The sequence below is a fragment of the Pongo abelii genome, chromosome 12 (assembly GCF_028885655.2).
Source record: "Pongo abelii isolate AG06213 chromosome 12, NHGRI_mPonAbe1-v2.0_pri, whole genome shotgun sequence".
Classification (NCBI taxonomy): Eukaryota; Metazoa; Chordata; class Mammalia; order Primates; family Hominidae; genus Pongo; species Pongo abelii.
The window spans coordinates 121345594-121361711 of record NC_071997.2 but is presented as its reverse complement, the minus strand read 5'-3'; the positions used below and the strand labels follow the sequence as shown (position 1 = coordinate 121361711).

The 16118-nt window shown below is 43.1% G+C and overlaps 1 protein-coding gene and 1 pseudogene across 8 annotated transcripts in view; both read left to right on the top strand.

Annotated features, from left to right (window-relative positions):
- GREB1 (growth regulating estrogen receptor binding 1) overlaps positions 1-16118 on the top strand; it is a 162845-nt gene that overhangs the window by 64243 nt on the left and 82484 nt on the right. For all 8 annotated transcript variants that reach the window (XM_054548389.1, XM_054548390.2, XM_054548391.2 and 5 more), the window contains exon 2: positions 11056-11373. In XM_054548389.1, coding sequence (XP_054404364.1) covers positions 11217-11373 — 157 coding nt within the window. In that variant the 5' untranslated portion in view covers positions 11056-11216. The remainder of the gene's footprint in view (positions 1-11055; positions 11374-16118) is intronic.
- Positions 15826-16000, top strand: LOC112132225 (U2 spliceosomal RNA; annotated as a pseudogene).

The following is a 16118-nucleotide window of genomic DNA, read 5'->3' as shown; positions in this document are numbered from 1 at the left end:
TTACAGGTGTGAGCCACCGCGCCCGGCCTGCTCTCGGTTTTCTTTGTCTGGCTAGAAATGTGTCTTTTTAGATGAGGCTAAAAAATGTGTCCCAGGCTGGAGGGCAATGGCACGATCTCACACACTGCAACCTTCGCCTCCCAGGTTCAAGCGATTCTCCTGCCTCAGCCTCCGAGTAGCTAGGATTACAGGCGCCCGCCACCTCGCCTGGCTGATTTTTGTGTTTTAGCAGAGATGGGTTGCATCATGTTGGCCAGGCTGGTCTCGAATCTCCTGACTCAGGTGATCCACCTGCCTCAGCCTCCCAAAGTGCTGGGATTACAGGCATGAGCCACCACACCTGGCCAATCAGCAGCTTTCTATGGCAGCTCCCCTTATGGCAAAGCACCATGACGAAAGAACCCAAGGCAATCCTTTTCCTAACCCAAAGTTTGGAATATGGCTGGACAAGTGAACACCATTTTTAAAAAGCAACTTAAAAAAAATGCATCCTTTTCTGAAGGAAAAGGGATTAATCTTTCCAATGAATCTTTGCTTTCAGTAAGGCATACTGAGGGCCATCATTGGACATTCCAAAATTGTTCTAAATGTGTGACCTTGGACAAGTCACTTGAATGTCACCCAGCCTCAATTTCCTAATGTGTAGAATGAGAACCATGTTACCTGAGTTTTAGGACTGTGATGACGATGAAGTAAGGTTCCAAATGGAAAGCAAGAAAATCTCTGCACAAAGTGGTCCTGACAGATAGCAGCTATTGATTATTACTTAAAATGTTTGGGGTTTGTGTTGTTGCTAAAGAAAATGACAAAGATAGCCAGGCGCGGTGGCTCACGCCTGTAATCCCAGCACTTTGGGAGGCCGAGGCGGGCGGATCACTTGAGGTCGGGAGTTCAAGACCAGCCTGACCAACATGGAAAAACCCCATCTCTACTAAAAATACAAAATTAGCCGGGCATGGTGGCGCATGTCTGTAGTCCCAGCTACTCGGGAGGCTGAGGGAGGAGAATCGCTTGAACCCGGGAGGTGGAGGTTGCGGTGAGCTGAGATCGTGCCACTGAACTCAAGCCTGGGTGACAGAGTGAGATTCCGTCTCAAAAAATAAAAATAAAAAAAAATAACAAGGATGTGAAGACAAAGAATGCTTTTACATCCCACGCCCCCTCCCTTCATCTGCAAAACCAAGACAATAATACTTTTGTCATTGAGCTGTTGAAAGAAAATTTCCTGGCACATAGTATACAGGAAAGAAATATTAGTTTCCTTATTCCATTCATACTCTTTCAGTAAATAAATACACACATATATATGTATACAACATATGTCCTTACTGATTTATAAGAACACGGACCATATGTTTTTATATGCTTATATGTGGTTTATGCATGCATGGACCACAGTATATATTATTTGCATTATAAAATATATACATACATAATTGAAGTGAATAAGTAAATTAGCTGTAAACTGAAGTTTTGATATTTTTTATGTGCTCACTTGGAATACAATGTTGTAACATACAAGCTCTGTAATAGGGACCTTACAAGCTTTCTCAAGTGGTTCTGGGAGAATAGGTAGAACCTGTTCTTGAAATAATTGCAGGACTTTCTTGGCTCCCAGCAGGATGAAAACCCAGGAGCGCATCTCACTTTTTGTGTGAATGCAGGCTTAGTCTCTTTAGGCCAAGTCTCTAGTGCTGTCCTTTAGAACTTTAGAGGAATGCCTTAACTTTCTATAAAATCAGGAAGTGTCTTGTCACTACTAGAAAAGGCACCAGAAAGTAATGATAATACAGATTTATAACTCTGAAAATGAAGATGTCTGAGAATTTTACATTCTGCTAGTTTAAATGTTTTTTTTTTTTTTTTGAGATGGCTTCTCAACCTGTTACCCAGGCTGGATTGCAATGGCGCAATCTCAGCTCACGCAATCTCTGCCTCCCGGGCTCAAGTGATTCTCCTGCCTCAGCCTCCCGAGTAGCTGGGATTACAGGTGTGCCACCACGCCCAGCTATGTTTTGTATTTTTAGTACAGTTGGGGTTTCACCATGTTGGCCAGGGCGATGTCTAACTCCTGACCTCAAGTGATCCGCCTGCCTCGGCCTCCCAAAGTGCTGGGATTACAGGCATGAGCCACCGTGCTCGGCTGTGCTAGTTTAAATTTCTTAACACTACTTTTCATGGAAGAGATTCTTTGGAGATCGGTTTTTAATTCCAGACCAGGCACTAGCTGTGTGTCTTCAGACAGGTCCAACCTTTCCAAGCCTTATTTTCTTAGTTTCTTCATATGGGATAAAAGTAGGGAGAGAAATATCTAGAAGACAGGGTTGTTGGCAGGATGAAATTAGATAATTCTTCACACGTGTCCTTCCTTTGCTATTGGTCTGCGGTCTACCATGATGTTCAGCTGCTCTTCTACGGAGATTCCTTATAATGCCTGTCATTCTATTCTTTCCTGCCTTTCATTTATTTTTAAAATGTAATCATCGTTTTTCCAAAAATATAAATATACATACAGTCTAAAAGTTAAATTATAAGCGTTAAAATGAAAAATGAAAATGAAAAACCTATTTCTATCCCAATTCCTGCTTCCTAGAGACAACCATTTTTAAATTGATGAAATTTAAAACCATTTTTAAATTCTTTCCTTTTTTTTCTTCTTCTCTGGAATTACCTCTTTATTTCCAAATAACAACTGGTGTTGCAATTTATTGTTTGTGTCTAGGCCATCTTTTCATTCTTTCTGTGGAATATGAGAATTTAGCTTTCTTATACCTCTTTCCTTCTACCCCAAGAACACACTGTTAGCTGGGTGCAGTGGCTCACTCCTGTAATCCAAGTGCTTTGGGAGGCCAAGGCGGTAGAATTTCTTGAGCCCAGGAGTTTGAGAGCAGCCTGGGCAACCTAGCAAGACCTCCGTCCTTACCAAAAAAAGCTATCTGGGCATGGTGGCATGTTCCTATACTCCTAGCTACTCAGGAGGCTGAGGTGGGAGGATTACTTGAGCCCACGAGTTGAGGCTACAGTGAGCTGTGACTGTACCACTGCACTACAGCTGGGCAACAGAGCAAGACCCTGTCTCCAAAAAAAAAAAAAAAAACCCACCACACATTCTCACATGCACACAGCCAGACGTGTGCACACATGTGCATATACTCAAACATATGTGCACACACATGCACAGCCAGACACTTGTGCACACATGTGCACATACCCAAACACATATGCACACACACGCACACACCCAGACACATGTGCACACATGCATATACCCAAACACAGATGCACACACATGCACACACCCGCATACATACACATACACGTGCCTTTCCCTTTTCTCATTCTTCCAAAATAGTTATATCAAAACTTTGTTTGAATCAGCACTCACCATAGACTTACAGTGTGCGTAACTAAAATTTCAGTCATTGTACATCTTATTCTTCCTGTACCTGTCAATAATACATCCCCATATTCTGATAGAACTTGTAAACTCCTTTCAATATTATTGAACACATCAGATAATTAAATCTGTTACCCTGTTTTCTTCTTGGAGACCTCCTTCCTGGAGCCTTCTGTCCCTGCTCCAGTGTGGATCATTTAGCTGTTCTCACCATCACCTTGTGGGTCCCCTCTCCTTCTCTCCTCTGTTGGATCCCCCATCCTGGCCCCCTGGCTTCACAATTAATTTACACCACTCCCCAGTAGTTTCTTGAGAAAGTGAACTTGGGAGATAAATTGCTTTGAGATTTTGCATTTCAGAAAATGGTTTTACTCTACTCTCACTTTGATTATTATTTTTGTTGAGTATTCTAGGTAGGGAAATTTTTCCCTTGAAATTTTCCGGGCATTATTTCATTATTTCCTAGTGTCCAGTATTGCTGTTGAGAAATCCAAAGTCATCCTGATTATTTTAAGCCCTTGAATGTGACCTGTTGTTTCTTTACTTGTTTATCTTCAGGGTTCTAAAATTTCATGGATGTGCCTCCATGTGTATCCTTTTCATTTGTTGTGCTGGGCTCTTGATGGGTCCTTTAAATCTGGAAATCTATGTTTTTCAGCTCTGAAAAACATTCTTTGGGAATATCATTTTCTTCTTTTCCTTTTTTTATTCTTCTAGAACTCCTTCTGGGCCTCATGGATTGATCTTCCAGTGGTCTTTTTTCCCCCCACGAACCCCCAAAGAGTTTATTTTCTAATAGAATAAATACATTAAAAGGAAACATTAAAATGTTTTCTCTTTGTGGGTATTCGGTGTCTGATAAGTCCTTTCCTAGGTAACTTCTCAGTTGTCCTACTTTAAGACGAAAAAAAGAGAATGGTTAGATGTATAAATAGGAGCCACATTAATGAAATGTTTCAGAGTAGCCTTCAATTTGGCCAAGAGTAGCTATTTTTCTCTCATTTTGGAAATAATATGGTAGGAAAATGACATTGAAAACTACTGAAAAAACTTCAGCTTAATACTATAGTTGTCCTGTTATGCAATAACAAAATCATTTCAATTTTCTTCTCTTTTCCGTTCTTTGTATCTTGATCTTCAACTTTGCCTTGTAGCCCTTCTAGTAAAGTTTAAATTTCTGTTATTGTTTAAACAGTTTTTAAGAATTCCTTCTCGTTTTCTCCATGTTTACTTTTTATAGCATTCTGTTCTTGTTTTGTGGATACATTATCCCTCTGAAGATATTAACTGTGGCAGATATGTTTCCTTTGTGGTTTTTGTTTGCTCTCTTTTGTCTCTTTGTTTCTTTTAGTGTCTACCTTTTATGTTTAAGGATTTTCTCAAAAGCCTTGTGATGCTGATGATCTTTGGATGTCTGCTTATTTTTAAGTCAAGCATAGAAAGTTGCCGATTGGCCAGCTGTGGTGGCTCATGCCTGTAATCCCAGCACTTTGGGAGGCTGAGGCAGGTGGATCACCTGAGTCAGGAGATTCGAGACCAGCCTGGCCAACATGATGCAACCCTGTCTCTGCTAAAAGTACAAAAATTAGCCAGGTGAGGTGGCGGGTGCCTGTAATCCCAGCTACTCAGAGACTGAGGCAGGAGAATCGCTTGAACCTGGGAGGTGAAGGTTGCAGTGAGCGAGATCGTGCCATTGCACTCCTGTCTGGGAAACAAGAGTGAAACTCTGTCTCAAAAATAATAATAATAATAAATAAATAATAAAAGAAAGCTGCTGGTTGACTGCTGGGCCTCACAGAAGGTGATTAGATATGGATCTGTTATACTGAGTACCCCCAATTTTCAATATCTGTCCATCCTTAAGCATGATTGCATTTTAGGGGAGCCAAATGGGAGAAAAGGAATGAGAGAAGGGACATTGCATCATTTGAGTCAATTTCCCTGTTTTCACCCTTGCATCTCATACCTGTTGCCAGCTATGTCCAAGAGTCCAGATTCTCTTTGGTTTAATTTGTCCTAAGTAAACTTCCAGACTTGTGCAGAGAAGGGGAAAGGGCTGCTTGGGAAGGAAGAGGGAGTCCTCCCACTCTTCAGCCCTACTTTTCACCTTGTTGCCTGGAATTCCCAAGCCTTCTCTGGGTTCTGTGGGTTTGAATCAGTTTGCTTCTCAAGAGGCCTCACCCAGTTCAGGACTGGGCTTGGAAAGGACACTTTCCAAGTCTAGCCCTACTTCTTGTCTGCTTTGAATATGCTAACTTTTGTTGGCATATCTTGTCTGTTGTGATTTTCTCTCCTGTCTCTTTGTCTTTGGGTCCTTATACCTGCACATTCCTTCACTGTCCTTTTAGTGAGGTTTTGAAGGGACTAGAAACAATGCATGTTCTCCATCTGTCCCATTTCACAAGAAGCCTCCTCTCCTTTCTTTGTCCCCGCCTTTAATAGTTCCTTATCTTCCTTGAAGCTTCTGCCCTGCACTTATTCTAGTTGAACTTCAACTCAACCTAAAAATTCTCATTCTACCCGAGTCCTCTAAAGGACACAGATTTACTGGTACCATGGGAAGAGAATAGCTCAGGTCAATGTCCCAGCCACCTAGAGCCTGTTGAGATAGCTCACCATTGCCACTTCAAACTGACCTGGGTCAGTTGGCTTCATCTGGTCAAGCCCATGGGTGCTTCTGGGATCAGAAGGGCCAGTGGAAGTTAGGTACTGGTTCTGGGATTTGAGCTGACATGGAGCTATGTTTGAGGTTGATATGGTGAAACAAACCCACATCTGATCACCTCCCATGAAGCCCACCAGGCAACCTGTTGAATCTCCATGTAGAGAGTTTCCAAGCAACTTTTTGTGCCTCACTCTTAAAGATAAGCAGATATCAAAGGTCCTATTGAAAGAGTGTCCGCCCGGCCTCCTGCCTGCAGGTCTTCCCTCCAGTTTTATCTCAATCATTTCTGTCTGATTGACCGGCATTGTCTTTACTATCATCGGTCTCTAGCTCTGCGGGTCCAGGGAGTGTCTGTCGCCTATAGAATGTCTGATTTTCACCCTCGGGTTTGTTTTTGTTATTCTGTCACTGTGTCATCTTGTAAACCATTTACTCTTAGGCAAATGAACTTCTTTTTCTAGAGTATGTCTGTTCCCTTGGAGTTTTCATGCCTTTGCACTCTCCTGTCCCTTCCTCAAATGCTGTTCTTAGTTTTTTTCCAAAAACATCCTACTCAGAGTTCCCTGGTGGTCTAGTGGTTAGGATTCGGTCCTCTCACTGCCGCGGCCCGGGTTCGATTCCTGGTCATGGAACCAAGAAGTGGAGAAGGATGAGCCGTGGCCAAAAATCCTACTTAGCCCTCCTGGCCTGCTTCCAGTACCAGCCCCATTATAAACCCAAGTTCTCACTGATTTCTCCCCTCTTTTAAGTTGTAGCACTTATGGACAATAGTGCTTTTTTGTCACTCGTCATTTATAATCTGAAATTCTTTTCCTGTGAAAGCTCAGATTTAACTAGAAATTAATGATTACGCACTGAGTATACTCCGTCTCTCTTACTCTCCGCAATGAGCAATCAGTTTTTCTAAGTGCCCATTTTACAGATGAGAACACCAAGGCCCAGTGATTAAATCACTTTGCGTGGGGTTGCGCATGCTCTTTACAGACTAGTACAGCCAGGCTTTTGTGCATTAAGTTGAAAGCTGTTGTTCGGCCATCATCACTGCCCTGATGGGCACTGCTTCAGATTCTGTAGTTGAAGAGCATCACACACCAGCCTGGAGAGAAACTGGTCCAGGCCTTGGAATGCAGGCGGTGGATGTGATGTGTTAGGGCATGGAAGAAATTCCACAGGCAGTTTGCAGACTTGAATAACTGCAGCAGGGGTCTAGCAAAGAGACCACGGACAGAGAGCAAGTGATCAGGGCCAGGCCAGGGAAAGAAGGACCATCCCAAGGAGGCCTTTTATAGGTGTTGTCTCCACTCCATGCGGCATTTGGGAGGACTGAAGCTTTAGTGTTTGACCTTGAACTAGGGTCTTCCCTATCTGGGTCTTCAGTTCTCCACTGGTCAAATGCAGGATTCCAGTGGGTCAGAGAGCTCCAGATGTGCCTCCACGGCAGGACCGGTCTGGCCCAAACCTTCCTCATCCGGCAGGTGTGGCTTTGCAGTCAGGGCCTGTCTGTAAGATAGAGCACTGCCATGGTATCTAGAAAGTCCCCACACTGTTTGGTTGTGGCCACAATGGAATAACAAAAAGAGCCACAGATTTGAATACTGTTGCAATGCCTCCTCATTCTTCTTTAGTGGTATGTACTTATTGTTCTGATGTCAAATGCGTCATTAGATAGGGAATGGTATTTATTTTTTCTTTCACTATTTGCTTACAGACATTAAAACTTTGATGTTTATTTAGGGCTATAAAATAAAGTTTTAATTTTGTGAGTATGAAAACTTTACTGGGCGGGCATGGTGGCTCATGCCTGTGGTCCCAGCACTTTGGGAGCTCTCTTGAGCCCAGGAGTTCGAGACCAGCCTGGGCAACATGGTGAAACCCCATCTCTACAAAGAATGTGAAAATTAGCTGGGCGTGGTGGCATGTTCCTGTAGTGCCAGCTACTCGGGGAGGCTGAGGTGGGAGGATCAGAGGTTGCAGAAACGAGATCATGCCACTGCACTCACTCCAGCCTGGGCAACAAAGTGAGATCCTGTCTCAAAAAACAAACAAAAACCCCACTTTTCTATGCCATGTTGTTTTTTGCTTTTCTGTCTCTTTCTCCATCTTTCTCTCCCCCATTCTATTTCTTTTTTTTCAGCAAGCGTTTCTGCCGGCTATGTATCTCTAGATTCAAATGTATCGTTTATAAAATGGGCTTCGTCATACCTCTTCCATGGGCTACCATGTGTGTGAAGTAGGGAACGTGCCCAGTGTCTCGCATGCAGTGGCTGGACAATGGATATTATTTTTCCTTCTTCATTTTTATTGCCCCGTCTACATCAGGCCTACATGTCCCTTCGCTGCTGGAGTCTCCTGGGTGCCAATCAGCTGTGAGGTCAGCTGAACAGGACCTTGGGCAGGGAGGGTCTGGATGCCCCGATGTGTTCTTTCAGTCAGAGGACACGATTCTTCAGGGGCTCCATGTAAAATGAGTCCACCTTAAAGCTTCTTCCTGTGTGCCTTAAGCTCTGTAGACAAAGATGCTGTGGAAATAGAAGGCATTTGGGATGTTATTAGTTGGCGGCAGCTTTAAACCCACCACCCTGAGTTGAGAATAATGCAGGTGTCCCCAAATGTGGCTGGCAACCCCTCAGTCACATATTAAAGTCTGCCACAGATCAAGAAAAAAGGCAGACGAGAGGACCCTGCAACCTCTTCCGCTCTCCTGTTAGGTTACTCCGGCTGCTGACCTCTCTCTCTCAGGAGCACTTTCTTTTTGCTGGGGCTAATTCCTGAAGCAATCCTCCCACAGCTCATTTCCCCAGGCTATAAGCAGAGGCTGGCCAGGGGGCCCTGTGGTCAGAAGTTACTGCCACAAGCAGGAAGTGGTTAATGCCTTCCATTTACTTTTAGTTGGAAGAGGAAAGGCTGAATCTTCCTTACAACAGGGGCGGGAAATCAACGTGACTCTACCAGTTATTATACCTTCGGGAGGGAAAGCAGAGCTCTTTCAGGGCACGAAGGATGACATCTTGAAGCTACTCTGCCACCGACAGAACAAGGACGAGGGAATTTATTACACATGGCTTGAGTTAGAGTGAATGGGAGATCTCGCCTGGCTGGTGAAGCCAGTTGCATAACTGGTGTGTGTGCAGTAATTGTAGATGAAGGCAGGAAACTGCTATTCTGTGGTCATTTCAGTGCAGGCGTCTGGTGCCATTTTGTAAGTCAAATGCTACTTTAAAGATGAACAGGATAGTAGACAAGAGACATACAAGGATATAGAACAGTTGAATAATCTGATCGATTTCCTTTCATCCCTTGTAGAGTTTACGAATGTCTTTTCTCATATCTGTAAAACTCCAGCAGGTATATGGCAAAAAGAAACCCTGAACAAGTTTCAAAAGTAGAGTTTCTAAAGACCACAGTCTTGATTATAATCTATTAAAAACTGGAAGTAAATAATATGAAGCTGAACTCACCCCCCCATCGCTGTCTTGACTGTTTAAAAATTAAACGCACACTCCTGTATAATTAACGGATCAAAGAGGGAATCAGAGGGAAATGATAAACTGTCTAGAAAGAAACGAAAAGGAGAACACTTCATGCTAAACCTTGTACCATAGCAAAGGAGGTGCCCAGAGAATAATGTATAGCCTTAAATGTCTTCGTTGTTAATGAAGATGAAAACTAAAGATGACAATAAAGTAACTATTTTGAAAAGTTTGGAAAAAGTACAAGTTAAACCAAAAGGAAATAAACAGAAATATAACAAATAGCTAAATGTAATGAAATAGAAAATAAATGGAAAACATTAGGGACATATACACATTTAAATGCCTGTTCTTGGGAAGGACTGAAAATAGAAATTTAACCCTACGTATAATCAGGGAGAAATGTCAGAACAAATATCAGCATTTTCACTCAATGGAAGCAGCCATTAAAATTGTTCTAAAAACATTTGCAAGAGGGTTGAACAAAATGCTTATGTCAAGGAAAAAAAAACAATAAAAATGTGTATTATAGTATGATTATAATTATGTGAATACAATCTCCCATCCCTTCCCACCCGCAATTTCTGAAGAGAATTAAGTCTAAAACAATACATCAAAATACATGAGTGGGAATGAAGTATTGATTCATGCTAAACAGATGAATCTTGGAGACATTGTGCTAATGTTAGATAGAAGCCAGTCACAAAAGACCTCATACTGAATGATTCCATTTATACAAAGTATCCAGAATGAGCAAATCTATAGAGACGGAAAATAAATAAATTGTTGCCTACAGCTGGAGGGGTTGGAGGGTTGCAGAGTGATTGGATTGGGGTTTCCTCTTAGGGTGATGAAAGCATTCTAAAACTGATCATATGATAGTTGCACAACACTGTGAATATACGAAAAACCATTGAGTTGTCTACTTTAAGTGGTAAGGTATGTGAATTATATCTCAAGCTGCTACAGAAAAAATATCACAGTGGTTCTCTGTGATTTTTGGGGGGATAGAAAATAAATCTCTTGGGGGATAGAAATGTCAGTGATTTTCCTCGTTTTCCCACTCCTCTGTGATTTCCAGGTTTTCCAGATGTAATTCTGTATTTCTTGAATCATGGAAACATTTAGTAGATTAAAAAACATTTTAAAGGAAGAATGAGAATAATCAGCCTTTTACCAGCAAAGACAATGATGGGAGACCTGCTAGCTTATCTTCTGGGAAGGTGGGGGAGGCCGGCTCATCTAATCCTCAAATCTGGGACTGGTTTTGGTGGACTGCTCAGTTGCCGTCACTTACAAGAGTGTTGGAGGGCCATTCGTCTGCAGGTCATGGAAAATGAAACGTCATTCGTCTGGGAACTCTCAGGCAGGACCACATCTCTGGGAAAAGTGGGAGTCCTGTGAAACCTGGGGATGGCAAAAGAGGCAGCTCCTAGTGAAATAGTCTAAGAGGTGTCAGGCTCTGCTGAGTGCTAAATTAGAGAAAGCTGTTACTTATATAACTTCCTGTAATTGCCCGGCAGTAGCTGCAGCTGAGGACAGCCACCCTCTCTTCGTCTCTGCTGAGCGAAGGCTACACGGCCCTTCCTCCTTGCAGCTGTTTCACCTTCTACCTTGCGTGGAGCCAGGCTTTTGCACTGAATCTGAGATGCCATTTTAAACAGAAGACTCCATCCTCTTGAAGATGGGAAATTCTTACGCTGGACAGCTGAAGACGACACGCTTTGAAGAGGTCTTGCACAATTCCATCGAGGCATCCCTGCGGTCCAACAACCTGGTGCCCAGGCCCATCTTTTCCCAGCTGTACCTGGAAGCTGAGCAGCAGCTTGCCGCTCTAGAAGGTGGGAGACGCACATTGCTTTTATCTGTGTATTTCTTTTATTGTGTAACCATAACAAAGAAAATGTTGTGTAACATTATTTTAATGTTAGCACCAGAACTTGAAACTCTTTTCTTTATGTAGATAACGTTGAATCTAGCAGAAAAGAGTGATTAGAAAAAGAAAACTGGGTACAAGTTCTTACTTTGGTTAAAATGTAAATAAGTTTCAGCCATAAAATTGCAAGAAGTAAAATTATTCATTGAATCAGTAGGAGAAAGGAAGAGGACAAATTGTTCTCAATCGGTTGTTACTTATGCTCTTATTAGAAGGTTTGACATTTTCACTTGGAAAAGCAAGAAATTTTAACACGCTTTTGACCCTTAGCAATATATTCCTTTTCTTTGTCCTGTGATTTGTGGTTATATCTTTGCAAAGTAATAGTAGGTACGAGAACTCTTAGAAACTTTTAAAAACCAAAAGCAAACCCTTATAAATTTAATATATACCAAGAATAAACAACTAAATTCTCTTTAGGCATAGGGATGACTTTTTAGAGTTTATTTAATTATGCAGAGATTGAAATGATTTTTTTTTTTATAGCTGTGTGTTTTCGTGTCAGAAGTAACCCCTCAGTGATCCATAGTATGAAATAGCTCTGTTGTGGAAGTTCTTTTTGTAAGTTGATGTCTTTGACTTGAAGTTACCCGCAGACTTCTCTTAGCTATAGAAGTGAAAAGGGGCTATACTTTAAAACAAAAATTAATTAACTAGAATTAAAGAAGAAAGCACTGAGTGAGCCAGGTCTTGTGCTGGGGTGGTCTTGCTGTGCGTGAGTGTGTATGTGGAAGGGGATGGCTGGGTTGGAGAGAATTGCACCTAGAGAAAAATGAGGTGTGGAGGTGCATGTCTTCAAGGGGCCCCACACTGAGCTTGTGTGAGATCTGATAGTTCCTTATTCTAACAGGGAGGCATTTCTGTGTCATTGTTTAAAACATCCTTACTAAATTAACCTTGTCAATGGCCCTTCTAAACCCCTGGAAGAACTGGATGTGGGTCTGAGAGAAACTAGACTGTGGTCAAAACCATGCCTTAGGAAAACCGAGAATTCGCTGGCATTCACATCAAAAGCGCTGATGTTTTCTGGCATGGGAGATGTCACTGTGATTTTATGGGGAGCCGAGGAATGGCTGGAGAGTATTTTATAGACTGTTTTTGGCCAGTTGAAAGACTTTGGTGGAATATGAATTACCTGGTCATCCTCTACGTCTGTAGTTTTGAAGAGCTTTGTGGCTAATGATGGATTAATAATAGTGATATTGATGGTAATGTTTATTTGAATGATACCTTAAAATCCACAAAGTGCTTTCACCTCACAAGCTGAAGTAATTAAATTCTGTGATTTGGGAAGATGGAAGGATGGCTTGCTGGAAGCTTGAGTGACTGAGCAGCAGTTGCATACTCAGCTTTGGCCAAGCTCTGAGATAAAAAGGGGACAGACAAGGGGTTGAGTAGACTCAGGGCTGCCCACAGGGGGAGAGAGGAGTAAAAAGCCCTTTGAGGATTCAAATCACCTTTCCCTCCTGTTGAAAGATCTTGATAGTTGCTTTCTGCCCACCTTTAACTGGGGGGCTGTGTCTGACATTCTGACAGCTCAGGGTGCCCTTATCTGCTGTTGGACATGTGGCACTGTCCAGGGGTAGCGCTGAGGCTTAAGCCTTCATTCCTCCAGTGCTGCGGTTGAAGTTTCCCTGCCAGCTGTCAGCTGGCTTGTCCAGCTCCACGTTGGTATGAAAACTGGAACAAGCCCTATGATTTTCCCATTTGTCCGGCAAACAGAAGAGAGAAGTCCTCTGAGAGTTTGGTTTTCTAGTGCAGGAAAACAAGGGGGCTGATGGGGCTGGTGGGAAGAGACAGACTCTTTTTGGTTTGCTAAATATTACCCAAAACCAAGCAGTCAGCTAGAGGCCCTGCTTTCTGCATAGTCAAACCTGGTGCAGACAGGCTTATCCAGGCCACATCTCGTTGTGTCTGTTTGTCAGGGTTTCTTATCTCATTGCTGGTCTTCTTCAGACAATGACATTAAAGATGGTTTTTATGACCGGGGTGCTGGTATACTGAACACCCCTTGATCTGTTAACATTTTATGTATTTGTGAGGGGGATTTAGCAGGAGTCTTATTACTTTGTTCTTTGAATTAGGGCTGTTAACCTACCACCTCCTTTAGGAGAAAAACCCTTATACATTCTTGATTTTTTTTAAAAAAGAGAGATCAGCAAAACAGACACTGTCCAGCATTTTGGGATAAGTATTTATTCATTAAACAGGATGTAGGTAAAATCCTGTAGTCCCACCCACTTAGAATGCCATAGAGTTTCTGCTCATGGAAAGAAAACACAATTGCATGTCAGCATTAAAAGCAGTAGCCTTGTACGGAATGGACGGAAGCGGCGTTCCAGGCCCCTGAGTTCCTGTGTTTTGTTATGAGGATTCTAAGCTCCCAATCCAGTTGGTTTTGTCTAAAGCCATTTTAGAGCTCTCGTCCTGCCAGGAGACCTAGGTAAACATGGCTGGTTTAGTCTGCTCCCGGGTAGGAATGTCCCCTCGAGCTTGTTGCTGGCGGATCTTCCTGTCACAGCCCCTGGAATATCTGATGTAGACCTTTGACCTTTAATCCTGCTTTCTTACTGACTGGATTTTGAGCTCTTTCTTTGACCTTTTGAGGCTTACGACCCTTTTCTTTCATGCCTTCTGAGAGTCTGAATTGCCGTTCTTAGCAGCTTAGCAGAATCACATGCAGACATTCCTGGGTGTGCCCTTGGCTGCGACGCTGCGGGCCTTGGGGGCTGCTGGTTTTAGTTTTCCTGGGATGTGTCTCCCTTATTTCACTGATAGTTGGCATCTGTGCCATCCCCTCTGAGCCTCTGGTGCTAGCTTAGAGACCAGAGTCGATTTTGCAGTCTTCTGTGTCCCCGACATGGAGACCTGTACTGCCTTGCTGGCGCCTGGGGTCTGGGCATGACTCTTTACACTTTCTGCTAAAACCACGCCTGCTGTATGTAATGGCAGGAAGAAAGCATCTGAAGCAGGCTCAAGAGTGTATCTCCCTCTCCACCCCACCTCTGGGTAATCTCTTCCCAGCCTTCCTACCACGTCTGTGTCCTCAGCCCAGGAAGACTGAGAGATCAGGAATTCTTGAGTCACTTCCTGCTGTGACCTTCCCAAAGTCACGGTTCCCACCTGCTGGAAACGTCCAGCTTCTTCTGCCTCTTGTCCCACAAGCCCGTTTGAAATGGTAGCCATTTTGAGGCTATGTTTCCAGTATGCTCTAGCGTTTAAATCACATCTGGAACATCCCGTGTACATAGACCATCACAACTCCAGGTGACCTTAGGGTTTGTCTGGATTAACCACCTCATTTTAAAGATGCAGGATCAGATGCACAGAGAGGTTAAGCCATTTTCCTGCGTCTACATAGGCAGTGGCCCAGGCTAGTACGGAAACTTGAGTTCCCTGATTTCCAGTCCAGTCTCTTTCTACTACACATGATTTCGTCATTAACCTAGGTTGCTTAGCCCTCTGGATGGATGGACGGTGTTAGAGCCAAGTTAAGTGAGAGTTTGAGACTTGACAGCAAATAAACCAACACTGGAGGAGAAGACAAAGAAATAAGAAGCGGGCCGGGCGTGGTGGCTCATGCCTGTAATCTCAGCACTTTGGGAGGCCGAGGCAGGTGGATCACCTGAGATCAGGAGTTTGAGAACAGCCTGGCCAACATGGTGAAACCCCATCTCTACTAAAAATACAAAAATTTGTTGGGTATAGTGGTAGGTGCCTGTAATTCCAGCTACTTGGGAGGCTGAGGCAGGAGAATCGCTTGAACCCAGGAGGCGGAGATTGCAGTGAGCCGAGATCACACCATTTTACTCCAGTGTGGGCGACAAGAAAGAAACTCCATCTCAAAAAGAAAAAAGAAAAAAAAAAAAAAAGAAACAAGAAGCGAAGAGTGCCTGTATCCTGGCCCAGTGTATTTAAGGATGTTCATAATGACCCTGTTCCCTGAAGAACTCTGTATGCTATTTATTAAATGACATTTAAAGATAGAGAAGTTGAGAAAGATTTTTTACCCCAAATGTCTAACTTACAAGAAGTTGGCAGGACTAAATTTCAACAGCCTGAGATCCTGCCTTCTCCAGCAGTGCTTAGTGAATAAGGTAGGATTCTGTGTACCCAGAGCCACTGGGCTGCCCAACACACAGTCATACTTAGCTTCCTTGTGGGGTCCCTAGAATACAGGGATGAGTGAGGGCAGAGATCCTGCCCGCCGGAGCTGAGGGAATTTCATTTCCCTGTAGTGACAGAGCGTGTGTCCAGGGAGTTGCAGGATTTCCATGGCCACCTCTAGGCTCTCCTGACCTGTTCAACAGTGACCATTCCTTCTGAAATATTATTTCACTTATAAAAAGCTTCCTGCATCGCTTCTCGGCCTTTTGGCTAAGACCAAGTGTAGTATCTGTTCTTATCAGTTTAAAAAAAGCTTCCTACACCCATACCATACCTGACCCTGTTATAGAATGGCTGTTTGTATGTGTGTGTGTTTGTGCGTCTAGTAGTGTTTTACATGCATTCTTCCCTTGGGGATAATTTTTTTTTTTTTTTTTTTTGAGACAGAGTTTTTGCTCTTGTTGCCCAGGCTGGAGTGCAGTGGCGTGATCTCGGCTCACTGCAACCTCTACTTCCCAGGTTCAAGCGATTCTCCTTGAGTAG